The sequence below is a fragment of the Sinocyclocheilus anshuiensis genome, unplaced genomic scaffold, assembly GCF_001515605.1.
Source record: "Sinocyclocheilus anshuiensis isolate Anshui unplaced genomic scaffold, SAMN03320099.WGS_v1.1 scaffold1089, whole genome shotgun sequence".
Taxonomy (NCBI): domain Eukaryota; kingdom Metazoa; phylum Chordata; class Actinopteri; order Cypriniformes; family Cyprinidae; genus Sinocyclocheilus; species Sinocyclocheilus anshuiensis.
This window is the reverse complement of record NW_015555709.1, coordinates 59240-78034: the sequence shown is the minus strand read 5'-3', so window position 1 is coordinate 78034 and position 18795 is coordinate 59240. Positions and strand designations below refer to the sequence as shown.

The 18795-nt window shown below is 36.8% G+C and overlaps 1 protein-coding gene across 4 annotated transcripts in view; it reads left to right on the top strand.

Annotated features, from left to right (window-relative positions):
- The window catches only part of LOC107671847 (eyes absent homolog 4-like), a 77375-nt gene that overhangs the window by 55431 nt on the left and 3149 nt on the right, over positions 1-18795 (top strand). For 2 of the 4 annotated variants that reach the window (XM_016464836.1, XM_016464835.1), the window contains 15 exons: positions 920-1038; positions 2962-3030; positions 3221-3298; positions 4547-4613; positions 4796-4938; positions 5110-5259; positions 6258-6334; positions 7366-7546; positions 9592-9728; positions 9914-9997; positions 12139-12228; positions 12360-12418; positions 12607-12767; positions 16199-16313; positions 16403-16524. In XM_016464836.1, coding sequence (XP_016320322.1) covers positions 920-1038; positions 2962-3030; positions 3221-3298; positions 4547-4613; positions 4796-4938; positions 5110-5259; positions 6258-6334; positions 7366-7546; positions 9592-9728; positions 9914-9997; positions 12139-12228; positions 12360-12418; positions 12607-12767; positions 16199-16313; positions 16403-16524 — 1652 coding nt within the window. The remainder of the gene's footprint in view (positions 1-919; positions 1039-2961; positions 3031-3220; positions 3299-4546; positions 4614-4795; positions 4939-5109; positions 5260-6257; positions 6335-7365; positions 7547-9591; positions 9729-9913; positions 9998-12138; positions 12229-12359; positions 12419-12606; positions 12768-16198; positions 16314-16402; positions 16525-18795) is intronic. The other 2 variants (XM_016464838.1, XM_016464837.1) reach the window with 2 other exon arrangements.

Below are 18795 nucleotides of genomic sequence, written 5' to 3'. Positions count from 1 at the left end.
TATATATATGTGTGTGTATATATATATATATATATATATATATATTTATATGGTGAAAAGAAAACATATATGCATTTAAACATTTGTTGGTTATGATATGTATATCTGTATTCAATATTTGCCATAATATTGAACATAATATTGAAATAAAATATATTTACTTCATATAACAATAATTGCATTAGCCAAAATGCAACAAAAAAAAAATTCTTACTGCATGCAATAGTATTTTGTGTAGTTTTATAAAAAAATATATATATATTCATGACAGTGAGAACATTAGGCAGTTTTTGATTCACATTGCAGTTTGTTTAACATAGTAACATGAAGATACATTGTGGTTCCTCATATTTTCATATGGGTGAGTTAATGTGAATAATATTCCATATATGTGTCACTACATGGAATTCTGGAGGAAAAGACAGCTAGATCCTAGATAAACTGCTTTCCAGCTTTTTGAGATAAAAACTCTTAGAAGATGCACAAGTTGGGACAGATGTTTTCTTTAGCAGATGGTTTGACACATGAACGAGGGTCATATTATCATTCTTACAATGCCAAAGCCAGGTTTTGCTCACATTTTCTGGTTAGTGAGTGTTACGGTCATTTTGGGGTCAGTAAGATTTTTCATTTTTGAAAGAAATTAATACTTTTATTTAGCAAGGATGCATTAAAGATTCAGCTTTGCCATCCCAGAAATAAATGACATTTTAAAATATATTAAAAGAGAAAACAGCTATTTTAAATTGTAATAATATTTCAGAATATTACTGTTTTACCATGTTTCTGATAGATGCAGAAATAGATGCAGAATTGCGGAACATAAGAGACTTTTTCAAAAATATGAAGAATTCTTACCAACCCCTGACTTCTGAATGTTAGTGTAAATGTATTAAACATCTATTTTTGTCTGTCACAGGGCCTTGGAGATGCAGGATCTAACAGACCCGCAGCACTCTGTTAACAGTGGCAGTGACGGCACGTCCAAACTGGACAAAAACATCCTCAGCAACAACATCACGACCAATGGAACCGGAGGTATGAAAGAACGACAAATCAAAGAGCAAGCAAGCAAGAAATTACGAGCGTACATGAGTGAGCGAGCGACATATTAGCTGATAAATAGGGCCTTTCAACCAAAACATTGCTTTGAGTACAGGAAATCAGCTTTAGCGCAGTGCACTCCACGTTCATCGCTGTAGAGTTTCTTGTTGTAATTGAAAGCAGGGTTCAGTCGTGGTGTGTGATGCTCAGATTGCAAGGATAAAGTGTTTCTTGTTCTGGTGGTTTTGGTGCCGTCCAGAGTGGGTTTGGTGGATTAGTGGCGATGTCGTGTGTCGAGATGCTCTGAGCTCACACTAACCTCAAAGGTCAAACGCTGCATACAGGCCTAATTAGAACAGAAGAAAGCGTGTATGTGTACAAGCGTCTTTGTGCTGAAACGTTTTCCAGCACTTCTTCGTGCGTGTTTCAGCAAGAGCCTGGTGCACAGCAAACTATTTCCTGCGTTTAAACTCTCATTTTCTCTCTGATGTCAACACACGCTCGCTCGCTTTTCTCTCCTTGAGGAAAACACTGAACAAACGTTTTAAGAGAGAACGTTAGGCAAACATACACATGGCTAAATAGACTCTCAACACCCTAGCAAGCGAGCGTTTGAAGTATGGCTATGACTGTGCAGTACACAAGAGAGATAGTAAAGTTAAGGGACCCTGTGTGTGTGTGTGTGTGTGAGCTCATCTGTTTTTAACATGTAGCGGAATAAAACAATAGCAGAAGACTGAGAGAGTAAAAGGAGCAGAACTCAGTAAATCATTTAGATTAGAGCTCAGCTAATGATTTTAACAGCTTGACATACACACACATATTCACACACACACTGGGATTGTGCTTCTGCCAAAACAACGACATATTCAACATTCTCCTCTGTCTACCTCATCAGCTCACAGCCTAGACTGAATCCCTCCATGCACACACACACACACACAAGCCGCCCACACAACCAACCACCCACACACACACACATCCCAACATGAATCCCACTGCCAGTGAAGCCTCATTCATCTTACTTTAGAGGACTTCGCTTTCTCCCTCACTAACACACACGCACACTGATTCCAGGCGTTTTTTCTGCAAATGCGTCTTTGACAGAGCTGTCATAAACTCAGTGTGGCAAAATATGGTTTTGGAAACCTTGCATGATTTATATGAAGTCATTTCTTATTATGGGAACACCAGGAATGATGGCTGTACTATTGGTAAATGTTTGTTTTAATGAAAGTGAATTTCATTATAATGGAATTCTGTGGGAATTTATCAACTTTTTACTTTTCAGTAATGGTTGTACTCTTTGCTATCTGTGAAATGTTATCAGTTCTTACAAGAACTTTCCATAGAATCTTACATTTTACAGTGGCCACCAAATGTATTATTTGGACACTTAGGTCAAATTTAAAATTCACAAATTTCATTGTATTAGATAACAAAATATCATCTATCAAAATGAGATTTATAAAAAACTTATGCTGTTTTCTCAGAACTAACATATCTTTTCTCAACTATTTCAACTGCAATTACTTTTAACCAACTTTTAGTTCATGTAAGAAATCAGTGGGTAACCACAGGTGTAGTTCATCACATTACATTTTTTCATAAACGTTTGACAACCAATAAATATCCGAGTGCATTTTGTCTTCATTTTGAACACTTTAGCTGTTGTTTTATCATTTAAAACCTAACAAATGCCTTATAGTTTTGCTTGAAAAGTGTTGAAAATATTTTTAAATATTTATTTTAAAATGATTTCATAGTAATGTGATTATATCAGTATAAATGATCATTTATATATGAATATACATTATATTATTATAAATTGTATTTATTTGTTTTTGATATTAATATAAACAAATCTATAAAATAACTGGGTAATACAGTCCACTATACATCTGACTCCGCCCCCAGGAGAGAACATGACAATTCTAAACACGGCTGATTGGCTGCTGGGCTGCAGTACCCCGCCCACTGCCCCAAGTATGAAGAACGATGGTATACTGCATGTGTTTGTGGAGTGTACATATATGATAGCACGTGTGTGAGTGTTTGGGTACAGTGCTTTGGAGGGTTTGCTTTAGTACTTTCAGAGTTTGTTTGATTTTGAGAGGTTTGAGAGGAGTTTGACAGCTGACAGGATGCCTTATATCTTTCTTGGTCTCTCTTTAAGTTAAGTCTGAGCCTCTGAACAGCAGCGAGGCTGTGAACTCGGCAGGAGACACTGGGCTGGACACTTACACTGGGTCAGGTAAGACATCCACACACACACACACGCTCACATCCGCTGCATTCAGAATGCCTGCTGTAATCCCGCTTGGGAACTTGCTGAAGGCTCTGAGCCCTCAGTCTTTGTACTGCCCTTGAGCTAACGTCATCAGAGCCACAAACTCTTTATTTAGATCAATGTGCTCACACACAAACACACACACACTCAGAGACTGAGAAACCCTCTGTCCATGCGCACCCCTGCAGAGAAGGTTGAGACCCTTGCTTGAGCTGACAGTGTGATGTCTCTATAGAGAAGACAACAGCATGTTCGTTTATATGCACTGCAAAAAAAGTCTTGTTTTCCAGTAAAAAGAATTAAGACAAGATTTACTAGGTAAGTCAGACATGTTTTCAGGGAATATAATATTCCATATTCTTTTCTTGTTTTAAGTATAAAAAGGTCATGAGTCATGAGTTACCATTGGTAATAAATCTTTTAATAAATAAATGAGGCTTGAATAAATATATACTCTATAAAGGCTTGTTTTCAGAGACTACATCTATAAAATATATATATAGACTAAAGAGTATATCTATGACTTCACTGTGTGTACTTTAGAAATGTTACTGACAAATAAGACAAAAACACTAAGAGAAATACTTATTGTGTGTGTGTGTTTATTTATTTATATATATATATATATATAATGTATATTATGTCTAAAACTAAAAGCCTCAGAAATTGTGTTTTACTGAAAACTAAGACAAATACTGATTAAGAAAATGATTGGGACTGGGAAACGTTTCAGCTCAGGAAGGGAATTATGACAAATAAACGCCAAAATTTGTTTTTGATTTTGCATCTCAAGGAGAAAAGAGGAAGAGAGGGAAGGCAGGAGGAGGAAACAAGGACATTCTTTGATGTAGAAAGAACATTTTTGAGAGAATAGTTCCTGTTATTTGTTTTTTCTGCTATTTCTTAAATTGAATCCAGCTGGTGAGAAAGACTGTGAGCTGTCAATCAAAACTGTGAGCTGCGTGTGTGTGTGGATTTAAATTGAAGGCTCTTGGCAAAATCTCTTCAAATGGAAGAAGTCCAGCACACATTTTATTTTATGGTTGTGATATGTAATAAATTACACATTCAGTCCAACGACAACTGACATGCAGTACTGACTGCTGATACATCCTAGTAAAGTGTATGTGTGTGTGCGCCATTGTGCGTGAAAACGATTCAGTCTCTCTAGCTGATTTCTTTATTTTTTTCTTCTTTTGTTTTTTTGTGTAGTTATAAGCAGCAGTGGATTCAGCCCTCGGCCGGCTCACCAGTATTCACCTCCTCTCTACCCCTCAAAGTATGACACAGACACAATATGATTCAAAAAAAGTAAATGCAAAAACATTTAACCATCTTCACTGGGGTCAACACAGTGATGAACCAGACAAATTAACAATGGCGGTTGATGTCAAAAAGGCAGCCGACCCTTGATCTAATCAAATGAAAGCTGAATGTTTTGATTTTGTGTTTGATTGGCAGGCCTTACCCCCACATCCTTTCTACTCCCGTGGCTCCTCCCATGTCGGCCTACACGGGCCAATCACAGTTCACTAGCATGCAGCAGTCGACAGTTTACACGCCCTACTCTCAAACTACTCCACCCTACGGCCTCTCCACCTATGGTAGGTCCTTTACCTTCGCTAACATGCTGATGGATGACATATGTGTGTTGTTTATTCAGTGGGAGATGATGATAATATAGTCTAGTATTTATAATAGAATATGCGATTCATGTGAAAGAGCCTTTGGTATCAATCCAGTTTGACTGACTGGTCCACTCTCTTGATCTTGAGCTACAGATTTGGGGGTGATGTTGCCAGGCATAAAGACAGAAGGAGGGCTGACACAAACCCAACCAACCCTCCAATCAGGGCTCAGCTATAGCCCTGGATTTACCACTCCTCAGCCTGGACAGACAGCATATTCACCCTATCAGATGCCAGGTGAGTATGTTTATGAAACCAAGTATAAGAGTCTGTAACTATATTAATAATACTGCACAGCCTCAAATGCTGTACACAGTAGAAGATACAGTTGTTATGCAACAAAAATAGCAATCACTTGTAAGATCCGCTAAGTACTTGTTAAAATTATGTAATTAAAGGAGCAGTTCACCAAAAATTTTTAAAAAATATTGTCAATATTTTACATTATATATTTCTGAATTGCTTAAGGTACGTACAGTTAAAAATTTTGGAGAACTGTTATGGCAAAATATTGTTTATTGCCATAAAACGACAGTTCATAGTGACCAGAATCTGAAAAAACACCATAAAAGCAATAAAAGTAGTCCATACTATTTAAGCACTTTGAGCTTAAAGTCTTTTGAAAAGATATGATTGCATCTAGTTTAGATTTGATGCCATTTGATTGGCTTTAACATATGTAACTAAATGCAACTTATTATTTTGAATTCTGGATGTGATTATCAATGTTGTTATTGCTGACTAAAACTATTAAAAACATTTTGTTAATTGAAATAAAGCTGAAATAAAAATATTAGAGAAACTTGAACTAAACAAAAATTAGAAATGTTTAAATTGGAGCACAAAAAATTACTAACTGGAATTAAATAAAAACTAAAACTGAAATGAAAATAAATGATATCAAAATAATAAAATGTAAAAAGAACAAAAAAATCTATAGTACATAAATAATACTAAAATAATTACCTGTGCTTTTTGCTGTTCTTTTTGATGCTTGACAGCCTATGGTCCCTATAAACTGTGGTTGTATGGCTAGCGCTGTGTGTCAATTGTTCAAAAAAAATGTCTATGTGTGCCTTTGTGTACTGCAGAAAAAATAACAGCATACAGGTTTTGAACAACATGATAGTAATGAAGGATAGCATTTTCACTTTTGGGTATTTTACTCTTTGGGTATTGCACTTTTTGGTGAGATCTGTTAGTCGTTGACTCACACTGGCTTTTCTCTCCCTCAGCAGGGTCAGGTTACACAACCTCTCCTGGTCTCTACACATCCAACAACTCCAATCCAGGCAACTTCACCACACAACAGGTACTCTCACACGTGCATAGATGAACACACACATGCACCAATAATGTCAGAGTTCAGCAAAGGACTGAGTCTTTTTAAAACAGCCCAGGCCTCAGAAAACAGATCGCCATCCTTCATCTGAGAGAATTTATGCTTTTAGGACTTAATGTTTCCCTAAACTTTTATGATTGAAAGTGCTGCCAAAGAAAAGGACCCAACTACACTTAGAATCCCACTGATGAATTTAGCTGTGTAAACAAAGTGAGGTTCTGGCGATGGTTGAAATGAAGGAGTAAGCGGAATTAGGATGAAATGAGAGAGTGAAAGCAGTAGTGGAGTTTCGCCGAGAGCATTTTACTGCAGCGTTCATGTTCTTGAGCGAGTGAGTCAGTGACAGTTTTAGAGTCATCTCCCGTAAGAGATCCGTCAGTGTCTGCGCATATAAAACTCTCTCAAAGATACAAGAGAAATCAGGGAGTGATAAAAAGCTGTGTGTGGATGAGCCAGAAATCTGTACGTTCCAGTCCTATTACTTGATCTTTTTTTCTTTCTTATTCCTCTGATAAACCCGCTCTCCCTTTCTTATTCATTCATTTAAGAACATAAAACCTATATTCTTTCCACATTTTACTAAATTATAGAGGGGAGTGGGGCAAGTTGTCACACTCCAGTGTTTATTTCTTAGGGTAGGTCTACTGTACATTGGCTACAAAAAAGCTATTGATTATTTCCACTGTTATTGATCAAGAAAAAAAGAGTCCATTGAACATACATTGACCTTTTGTGACAACATCCCCCAATAGCAGGCTTCAAACATTGTAAAACAACAAGCAAAATGTAGAAGGTGACATCAAACCACCGTTTTGTTCAACAAAAATTTTTATTACATTTACTGCATAATTATATGTAATTGCATCATGTATATTTTTATATATCACTTAAAAATACCCTGTCTGCTTTCTGGTCAGATTTTGGTTTTGAGTTGGATTTATATTTTGTAATCGATTAATAAATAAATTCATATTTATTATTTTGATTTTGTTTGTTTGTAGCAGGAATATCCCTCCTATACAACTTTTGGGCAGAATCAGTATGCTCAGTATTACTCCACCTCCTCCTACGGTTCCTACATGACATCTAACAGCTCATTGGATGGCACAGGTTCAGTCTCCACCTATCAGCTGCAAGACTCCACCCCTATCATGACAGGACAAGCTGCTGACCTGAATGCAGGTAAGTGCCCAGAACATCTTAGCAATCGCATAGCAGTGAGCTAAAAACTTCTTAAAACACCTTGTTTTGAATCTAGCAAAAACCCCTAGCATCATGGAAGCAACTTTTGCACAGGCGGTGTTAGGCATGGGCCGGTATGAGATTTTGACGGTATGATAACCTTAAGCACAAATATCACGGTTTCACGGTATTGTCGTTACAGCTCTAAAATGTGTTATTTTTAAATGACTGGGTAAAAAAATTAAATAATTTCTGCTGAACACAATATATTTTGTTTTTGAGCAACATACAGAATATTAGGAACTGTAGAATTTGTTCATTTTTTTTCTTTGATTTATTTCCTAAAAAGAAGAAAAATAAAGACTGACATCTTTATTTAACCTAAATCTGTAATTACAGTTATTTAATTTTAGTTATATAATTCATATACATATCATTTATATCATTTCATATCATTTAGATATATAATTTCATACACATAATTTGATTTAATAATAACCCAATTTGAAGCAAAAACAGAATGTTCTGACTAGCTTTGTGAAATTATACGACATGCCTGAATGAAGCAAACAGCAGAAGCTCTGAATGAGATGCAGATTCACTCTCTGACAGCAGGAGGCACTTCTGGAACACCAGATACAGCGTTTCCTTGGTTACCGCTGTAAACAAAGCAGCACTGCGCTGAAACACTGCTTTAATATGAACTATACAGAGACGAGATTAAAAGAAAATACCACGTAAACTTTTCTGAAGACAGTCAGTTCCCCTCAGAAACACATTCATATAAACCCCCAAATCAGTATTGAGGATTTTCTTCCAATAGTTCGTGCATCGTGAACAGTGAGTGATCTGCCTGTGTTAACGGGCGTTTACAGACATATTTTCACATTCTCACGTTGGAAAACGATTGCATTGCAACGCAGTTTGTGCAAGTCCAGAACAGAGACGAGTTGCTTGCAATAAGACAAAAAACGGCTTAAGGTTATTAATATTAATCTTGAAACCAGTTATCGGCCCATGCCTAGGCAGTGTTCTTCAGCAAGTGTAAAAAACATGTTTTACCTCATAAACATCTCTACTGTTGTCTGTTATCTGTCAAAAATTTGATCATTGCCATTGTAGTTTAAAGTTAATCATTCCAATAGAGCAGCAAATGACGCAGTTGAAAGTTAGAATGGATGTTAGAATGTTCTGTTACAGGGCTTTTGGCACGAAGGTGTCGTGTACTGTAGTTGTTGATTATGTTAGTAGAGCGATGGGGATTGGGGGTTTTGTCCAGCAGGCCCAAGATTCAGTGGGGTCCTAAAGCTGCATTTCTCAGTGATTTAGCTTGGCTGCAGTACAGCAGAGCTCATTACAGTAAATTTGCTCACACGCATAGACACACAAACATTATGTTCTATCAGATGTGCCAATTTCCCACTTTCAATACTTATGTAAAACATGGTTTTTGTTAAATAAAAAAACAGACATGAGAATGTACAAACTCAAACTTTGTTGTTTTAGATCCGCGTATACAATCCCTGATTAAAAAGAAATACTGTGACAGCAAAGCATTATCTTTATTTCTTTGGTTTACAGGACATATAAAGTATTAAGCCCCGTTAACACCAAGAACAATAACTTTAAAGATAACTATGAAGATAACTATTTTAGCATCCACACCAGCAGATGATATCATCTGTTTATTCTAAGTGCACGCTCATCTGCCGCTTTAAATTCTTGATTGGGTGTCAATGTTTGTTTCGTTCATCAGCTGGAAAAAAATTGTTCTGAAAGTGATTCCAAAGATATCGTTTCTCTGTGCCTTTATCGTTATAGCTGTGGTGTGACTATTCTTAAACATTGAGAACGATTTTTAGAACTATATTTTTATCGTTATCTCTATAGTTATCATCCTTGGTGTGAACGGGCCTTTAGGGTGAATTTTTGAAGCTCAACTGAAAGGTTCATGATTTCGGCATAAAACATACATATTCAAGCCAGTGAGTAAGCTTTTAGGAAGCTTTGATGTGTCATAAATGTTTCTTGGTTCTCTTTTGCAGGTGAGTTTGAGGCGGGGCAGAGCCCATCCACGCCAATCAAGGAGATGGAGGACCGGGCGTGCAGAGGGGGTGGGGCTAAAGCAAGGGGGCGGGGCAGAAAGAACAACCCATCCCCACCACCTGACAGTGACCTTGAGGTATGTACAGATAGATAGATAGATAGACAGACAGACAGATAGATAGACAGACATAAATCTCATAAATGCACAGACAGTTGAAGCAGATGCTTGCATCATCTAATGTTAACATCCTATCACTACATAATCCCTGTGTCATCACTTTGTTTACTGAGATCAAACATGTGTCTGATGTGTTTTTACAGAGGGTGTTTGTTTGGGATCTGGATGAGACGATTATTGTGTTTCACTCACTCCTCACAGGCTCTTTTGCACAGAAGTATGGCAAGGTGAGTGCAAACACATATTAAACACACTTCCCTCCACTATAGTGACAGTGAGCATCTTCCTGTGATTCCTGATTATTCTTAGTAAGCAGACAATGTGTGGAAGGTTATGTAAATGCTTTAATTAGTGTTGTTTTATCTGATAATAGTCATAAATAGTTTAAGCAAAACTGATCGGTACACACAAATTTGCCTCTTACCCTGATATCTTTCTGCCAGTGTGGCAGTGTTCTGGTGGACTAATTGGTGTTGCGTGTTGGTTTACATTTTGACATAAAAACCTTCATTTTAAGTGTCATGTCAGTTCAGTTTTATTCTATAATTGTGTTTTTATAATGAGCCAACTTTTGCTAGTTAGCAACATTTAGAAGTGCATGTAAATGCACCGTTTTGTTTTGTTTTCCTCCAAAAAACTTACACATACACCGTAAAAAAGGTGTAGGATTTACTATTTACATTTTTTACTCAGAAATTCCTAGTAAATTTCACAAATAATTACGAAGAAATGACAAGTAACGCATTGAATTCATCATGAAATTTTGAAGTAGATAGACTGAAATAGTATTTTTTGTAAAACATACTCCCAAAAATCTTTTACTGACAACTTTGAAAAATCATTTTTTTATATCTCCAGAATGCAATAGTAAATTTTGAATCTTGACTCAATATTAGGACTCCCACAACAACTGTGCACTTCTATCATAGGCAGAGTGCAGAAGAACGGAGTTGTTAGATTCGGCACTGTGACGGCCGGATTCAAGGAGTGTGAAGCGTCAGACATCTTCTGACACCTTCCCTCATTTCTTGTCGTTCAGTTGGTGAGAGACATAGAGACAGCTGCGGCTATTCACGGCTCTGGGGCTATTTCTGCAGGCTCTGTGACGATGAAAACCCTCCGTTCTTAGGCACTCTCGTCAGAGACATTGCACATGCTGTCAAGCTCAAGTGCCAGCACACACCGATCTATAGATTAATTACTGAAACAATTGTGAAATTACCGAACCTCAGAGTTCAAAAGTGAGAAAAGCAGCTCTACGCCAATGTCTTGAATTGTTTATTTTGATTGAAAAAAAAATTGCCTCAATAATTTTTTAACGTATGCTTAGATTAAGTTTAAACATTTTCAAACAGTTGAATCATCATTTCCAATCTCTGTCAGTTTCGCCATTAACTTTGTGTGTGTGTGTGTGTGTGTGTGTGTGCTTTTCTATTCTCGTTCGCTGTCTCAGCCAATCACCTCCGAGCCAACAAACTCCATCACATATGATGATTTTTACAGCTGGGTGCCCTCCCCCTCTCTCGTTCTTTCGCTGTGTGTGTGTGTGTGTGTGTGTGTGTGTGTGTGTGTGTGTGGTTTGAAGGGTGAGAGCGTCTAATGTTCTGAGACAAGTGTAGTATCTGTCATCATTTGATGGAAACGTGGAACATTTTATTTACTGAGCAAAATGTGCATTTGAAATATTCATATCGAGCCAGAAATATTAATTTCTCAAGAAAGAAAGAAAGAAAGAAAGAGAAGGATGTGTAATTTGATAGTCTGCACATTTGGAGTTTGGTTTCTATAGTAAAAATTATTATTTTTTTATGTATCTTTTGAACTCCCAATATGAGGGTTAAAATTAAAGTTCTTATGTTACCGGTATTAGTTCTTCTTTCATTGGCTTACACTGAATATTCAGCTTTCAAAATGATGTTATTGATGGATGCAATGATGTAATCGTCATTTTTGCATACTGAATTTTTCTATTTGCATGTTAAGGTTATTTTCCGTCTTAACTTGTTCTTTGCATATATTTAATAATTTACATTTATAGCCGCCTTTACACTGACTATGGCTCCATTTGCCATCTAGATGAAATATTTTACTGAGCTGAGCTTATCGCAGTGCATTCTGGGATTGCCTTCTCTGCAATACATTCAAAGCTGTCTTAAAATATGGCCAGACATAATGGATTTACCACAATTCTGGAATAGCCTCTGCATTAGGAGTTTCCATGATGCCTTAAAATGTAAAAAAAAAAAATGCATACAGAGTGTCGAAACAACAGTTGGGAAAATTTTTAACTATGTTAGGTTTGTTATTGGTGATGATGATAATAGTTGTCAAATAAAAATATCCTAACAATTATCATTTGAATTCTCAGGACCCTCCTTTGGCTGTGACTCTTGGTTTAAGAATGGAGGAGATGATCTTCAATCTTGCCGATACACATCTATTTTTTAATGATTTAGAGGTAAGCAAACAGCTCTCCTCTTGTCCCCTTTGTCTTAATTGTTTCCTCAGTCTTTTTCCAGTCAGAGTTTGTTTATGTGACTGTGTGGCCCCCTGCTGGTTAACAATAGTAACCCCACTGTGTTTGGATAGGAGTGTGACCAAGTGCACATTGATGACGCCTCTTCAGATGATAACGGACAGGACCTCAGGTGAGTTTATCATCTGAATGATTTGATTGAATTAACAGTATTTAAACTTTGATTTCAAACTATTATTTTAAAGATACCCATTACTCATTCAGCTGTAACAAAAAAAGTCATAAAATATGCCCTAAAATATGTCTGAATATGTATTTTACTTGTATGTAAAACAAGATTGTTATTGTTATTATCAACAGTACTTACAGTTTTGCCACTGATGGCTTCCATGCAGCTGCAACAAGCGCAAGTCTCTGCCTAGCAACAGGTGTTAGGGGCGGAGTCGACTGGATGAGGAAGTTAGCTTTCCGATACAGAAGAGTCAAAGAGTTGTACTGCACTTACAAAAACAATGTGGGAGGTAAGATCTGATTACAAGTTGAAATCTTTTCACAGTAATTTTTACAGGATTAAATCTAAATCTCCATAGCTGTGTTTTTTAGTATTATTTGTATTCACTATTATAGTATTTATTAGGGATGCAACAATACAGTTAGTCCACGGTCCAATGCATACCTCGGTTTTTAACCCCAGTTTTCGGTTCTGATAGCTTGGCACATCAGAATGTTTTTTTGGTTTTTTTTGCAACAAATTAACAGCAAAAAACTCCTGTAAACCTCTGTACACTGGAGAAAGTGTGGATTATTATATGTTTGCTTAACATTTCTTTTGAGAGAGGTATTATTTTTCCCCAAAAATAGGATGGATTGGCCATTACTGAGCGCTATAAACACATGTAATGTGTGTTTCATTCATACTGGACGCCAGAGGGCGCCCTCGCGCAGAAACTCCACATATGCATCACAAAAGTAACAGGACTAATGACATTCCAGGAAATCCCTAATATGGATAAAGGCATTGCTATTGCTGTAACTGAATAAAAAAGAAGATATAATATAAAACATTTTAAATGATAAAATGTAAGGACAATAAACACTCGCCTGCGACAATATATGGTTTATCTGTGTTCTTCAAGCCATCTCAGGAATTTTCATAATGATTAAGTATATTTTTAAAGCCATTTCTAATCGACATAGCCTTTATTACAGTATACAATATATTTTCTAGGGATGCAACGATACCATTTTTCAGAACCGATCCGATACCAAAAATTCTGAGTATCGGCCAATTCTGATCCGATCCGATACCAGCGCAGTTTTTTTTTTTTTTTTAAATCAATGTAGAATTTCTATACTTCTGTGGGTTGACCTGATCATCACTCTTGTGTGTGTTAAACACAATTTGCTAAATATAGACAACTTCATTTGAATCAGAATCAGAAAGAGCTTTATTGCCAAGTATGTTTGCACATACAAGGAATTTGTTATAGTGTCACAAGCTTCCAGTACACGGAGACAACAACAACACACAGATAATAAAAATAAGATGTGAATAAAATACACATGCATAAATATAAACCACAAAAAATAATAAATTGTATGTACAGTTGTGCTATAGATAGAATAGGAATAGAATAAAATAAAATAAAGTTGTAGGGATGTACTAGGATTTAGGGTGATAAATAAGTATAAGGTTATTGCACATACTTTAATTGCACAATGGGAGAACATTAACTGTTCATGAGGTAGATTGCCTGGGGAAAGAAACTGTTCTTGTGCCTGGCTGTCCTGGTATTCGGTGCTCTGTAATGCCGACCAGATGGCAAAAGTTAAAAAAGGAGATGGCTTGGATGTGATGGATCCAGAGTGATTTTCTGACCCCTTTTCCTCACTCTGGATGTAAACAGTTCTTGGAGGGTAGGCAGGGAGGCACCAATAATCCTTTCAGCAGTCCGAACCATTTTCTGTAGTCTACATGCTGTCTGTATTTTGGCAGTTCACGGGAAAGATTTGCTTTATTAAAGTCCCCGAGAATGATTAAAACGGAGTCCGGATGTTGTTGCTCTGTCTCTGTGATCTGATCAGCGAGTTTCTGTAAACCTGAGCTCACGTGCGCTTGCGGAGGAATGTAAATACTCACGACCACCTCTCATTGATGTAAAAGCATGCCCCGCCGCCGCGCGATTTCCCCGTTGATTCTGCGTCGCGGTCTGCTCTAAACAGCTGAAAGCCCGGCAGTTGTAGCGCGCTGTCCGGAATAGCGTCATTCACTTGATCAGCGCAGCTGCTCCGCCAACTACAGCGTTCAGCAAAACGTCTGAAAAAAATAAATCCGGTAGAAGATTGTGTGGTGTGTTCTGCCGAATGTTCATCAACTCATCCCTGGTAAAACTGATCGTGTTTGAGAAACAAAAAACAGGAAAAACTAACAAAAACAGTACAAACACTGGAGAGCCAAACACTGAGGCTGCCGTCTGCGGCGCCATCGCATTCGCAAAAAATGAAATGAATGAAAAATAACAAATTAAAAAAAAAATATAATCATAATCTATGACAAAAAATACTATTATAAACTAGATTAGTGGATAATTCAGCAGCAAAAGTTATTCTAGAAAAATCATAAGTGCACAATAATTTTTATAAAAACATTAAACTAAACTAAACATTTAGTGAAACAACATTATTTAGTGGGGAACAAATAAAAGTTAATAAGTGTAGGACTAAATCTGGTAAAATGTTACACATTGCTCTTTGTATTGTAAAATACATTCATGAAAAACAAGTAGCCTAAATATATATATATAAACTATATACTATAAAATTAAAAGACATTTCTTTTAAATGCATAGCACAGTAATGCAGGCAGCAACATATGATAGATAGAACAGAACAAAAAAGAATATTGATAATCTTTCATTGCGCAAAAGTATAATATGAAAGGGTATGGCTCCAATACAGAGCGGCACAAAGCGCTTATGCACATCCTGTGTGCAGAATGATACGCTTGAAGCAACACGGAGTTACAGTGCGGAGCGCTCTGCATAAAAAAGGAAAGATATATTGATGCGTAGTATATTATATCTGTGCGATATTTTGAGCCTTTTCTTTTAACAGTTTTAAATATCAGTTATTGTGCGCTCTTGAAGAGAGTTTCATCGTTTTGACTGTAGTAACCGAAAGCGACACACAGTTTGAATGCTGAATGGAGGATGACATACAGACGCAGCGGGGAGAAGAGTTTACGTGAACTTGACTTAAATATTCATCTATACTTCACATTAAACTATGGAACGGCTTCAAAACACTTGAAATATGGTGCACAAAAACTTTATGGTGCTTTATAATGTTTTTGTGCCTTTCGTGGGGCTTAACAGTAACACAGAATAGTATACGCACAGTATTGGATTTTGATCGGTCTCGTCTGACCGATACCTGATCCGGCAGAAAATGCCAGTATCGGAGCCGATACCGATACTGAGTATCGGATCGATGCATCCCTAATATTTTCTACCTCATTCTGTGATAAGAAGCCACATCAGATCACAAGAGGAAGTTACTTCAAACACTCGACTAATGTTGTTAAGTAAAAACAAGTTATAATGTTTTCTTTTGTTGGACAACACACAGCCAGTTCTGAGAGAAATAAAAAATGCAAAAATTATTTTAACGCAAAACCGAAAAACCGCCATTAGTAAGACAGAAAATGACCAAAACGGCAGTGATTTCCCAGTCTAATTGTAAGTACAGTGCTTTTTTACATTGTGTTAATAAAATGCTCTTAAATGTTGTAAAATCCTTGTTATTTCTCTAAAGTGATGTTTTAATTTTTATGGTTTAACATTCAAATTCTGCCTAATTAATGAACTAGATTGTGCCCATTAGTAACCCCAGTTTCATGCAATAATATATGCTATATTTATGAATGTGGCGTTTTGTTTATGATCTATTTTAGGGTTGCTGGGACCGGCTAAGAGGGAGGCGTGGCTCCAGCTGAGGGCAGAAGTTGAGGCTCTCACAGACTCCTGGCTGACCACTGCGCTCAAGTCCCTGTCAATCATCAGCTCCAGGTCTGTCTCTTTATGCAGCATCAGCCTTTGTCATTGAAGACTATAGCTTAACACAGCAAAAAATCACAATCTCTGTCTCTCTTGCCCAGGAGTAACTGTGTTAACGTCTTAGTGACAACGACACAGTTAATACCTGCGCTGGCTAAAGTGCTGTTGTATAGCCTGGGCTCAGCGTTTCCAATTGAAAACATTTACAGCGCAACCAAAATAGGTGAGTTCAGATACAGGTCCATACAGCAGACTTTGTCTTGAGTTCATCATGTAAATTGTGTTGAACTGTTTATTTCCATTTCATTGAACTGTTTCATTTCATTTCTGCAATCAAGGGTGATGTAGAGTTCAGTCTGTGTGGAACATGCTTTGGCTCACATTGTTGCATTAAATCATAAATCAAAACAGATCAGGATGACCTGGTCATAACGTCCACATTCACTCTGTCTGATCATGTGGAATTGATTCTGATTGGCTGATCTGTCATCATCTTCCAGGGTTAAATTATTCTTTCGTTCTGCTCCTTTATAAACAGCCGTCTTCATTCACAATGAGTTTATTCCACTCTCTATTCCGAAACACCCTATTTGAGCTGATATGTTGCTTAACAAATAAAGTTACAACTGCTTTCTTCAAGGCCTCGTTTTAAATGTAAACCTGAACTCTGGCCAAGCGAATTGGTTCGTCAAGTGATTCCATAACTAAAATTACTAAAACTTAAATATATAACAATGAATTTAAATTTAAATTAAATAAAGACAATAGAAGAAAATGGTATCAGTTTAATTTAATCTAATTTAATAATTTAATTAAATTGAATATTTCAATAATTTTTCCATAAAATACAATTCAAATTTTATTTGTACATTTTTTTTCTTTTTAAGTTACTACACTACACACATTTATTACAATCAAACAAACAAACAAAAAACAATAAATAAAATACTGAGGGAGACAAAAGCCCTATTTAAACAGTAATTGTTTCTCACGGGAATATAAGGTATTTTTATCATTTGCCAGGGCTAGTTGATGACTTTATTGCTGTCCAAATCCAAAATGTCAGTGTTTTTCTCCCAGCACCTGCATAAAAATTCCAGGCCAGATTACCTATTGTTTTCTGACAAACACCAAGTCGTGTGGTAATTCAACTACCGTGCGAATCCACATCTCTGAGTTTACAAGAAGGGATAAATCTAAAATTTGTTTTGTATATCCTTTTTTAAACACTGCCAAGCACTGTACGATACTGCTGAAAGGCTGGAAACTGTTTACTAGAATAATATTACGTCATTGATCCACTACAATGAAAGGATCAAAAAGAAAAAAAGAAGAAGAGGAGAACAAGAAGAAAAAGAAAACAATCACATACAGTGCTGTGAAAAGGTTTTTTCCCCCTTCCTGTTTTTTACATTTTTTGCATATTTGTCACTTAAAAGTTTGGGACTCCAGGGAACCACGGTCAGAGCCATTATCCACAAATGGAGAAAACTTGGAACAGTGGTGAACTTTCCCAGGAGTGGCCGGCCAACCAAAATTTCTCCAAGAGAACAACGACGACTCATCCAAGAGGTCATAAAAGAACCCAGAACAACATCTAAAGAACTGCAGGCCTCACTTGCCTCAGTTAAGCTCAGTGTTCATGATTCAACAATAAGAAAGAGACTGGGCAGAAACGGCATCCATGGGAGAGCTCACTTGCCTCAATTAAGGTCAGTGTTCATGATTCAACAATAAGAAAGAGACTGGGCAAAAACGGCATCCATGGGAGAGTTCCAAGGCAAAAGTCACTGCTGACCAAAAAGAACACAAAGGCTCATCTCACATTTGCCAAAAAAATATCTTGAATTATTCCCAAGACTTTTGGGCAAATATTTACGTTGTTAAAGTTACGGTGTGTGTCCGGTTACATCTGGTGTAAAACCAACAGCCTAACATGGTGGTGGTAGTGTGATGGTCTGGGGCTGCTTTGCAGCTTCAGGACCTGGATCAAGAAAAACTAAATTAAGGTTTTGGAGTGGCCAAATCAAAGTCCGGACTTAAATCCGATTGAGATGCTTAAACAGTCCATTCATGCTCGAAAACCCTCCAATGTGGCTGAATTAAAACAATCCTGCAAAGAAGAGTGGTCCAAAATTCCTCCACAGCGATGTGAAAGACTCATTGCCAGTTATCGCAAACACTTGATTGCAGTTGTTGCTGCAAAGCGTGGCACAACCAGTTATTAGATTTAGGGGGCAATTACTTTTTCACGTAGGGCCAGGCAGGTTTGGACAGCTTTTTTCCCTTAATAAGAGAAATCATCATTTAAAAACTGCATTTTGTATTTACTTGCATTATCTTTGTATAATATTAAAATTTGTTTGATGATCTGAATCTTTTAAGTGTGACAAATATGCAAAAAATAAAAAAAAAAAACAGGAAGGGGGCGAAAACCTTTTCACAGCACTGTAGATGTTTGAATAGATAGACCCAAAGCCCGATTCCACACAGT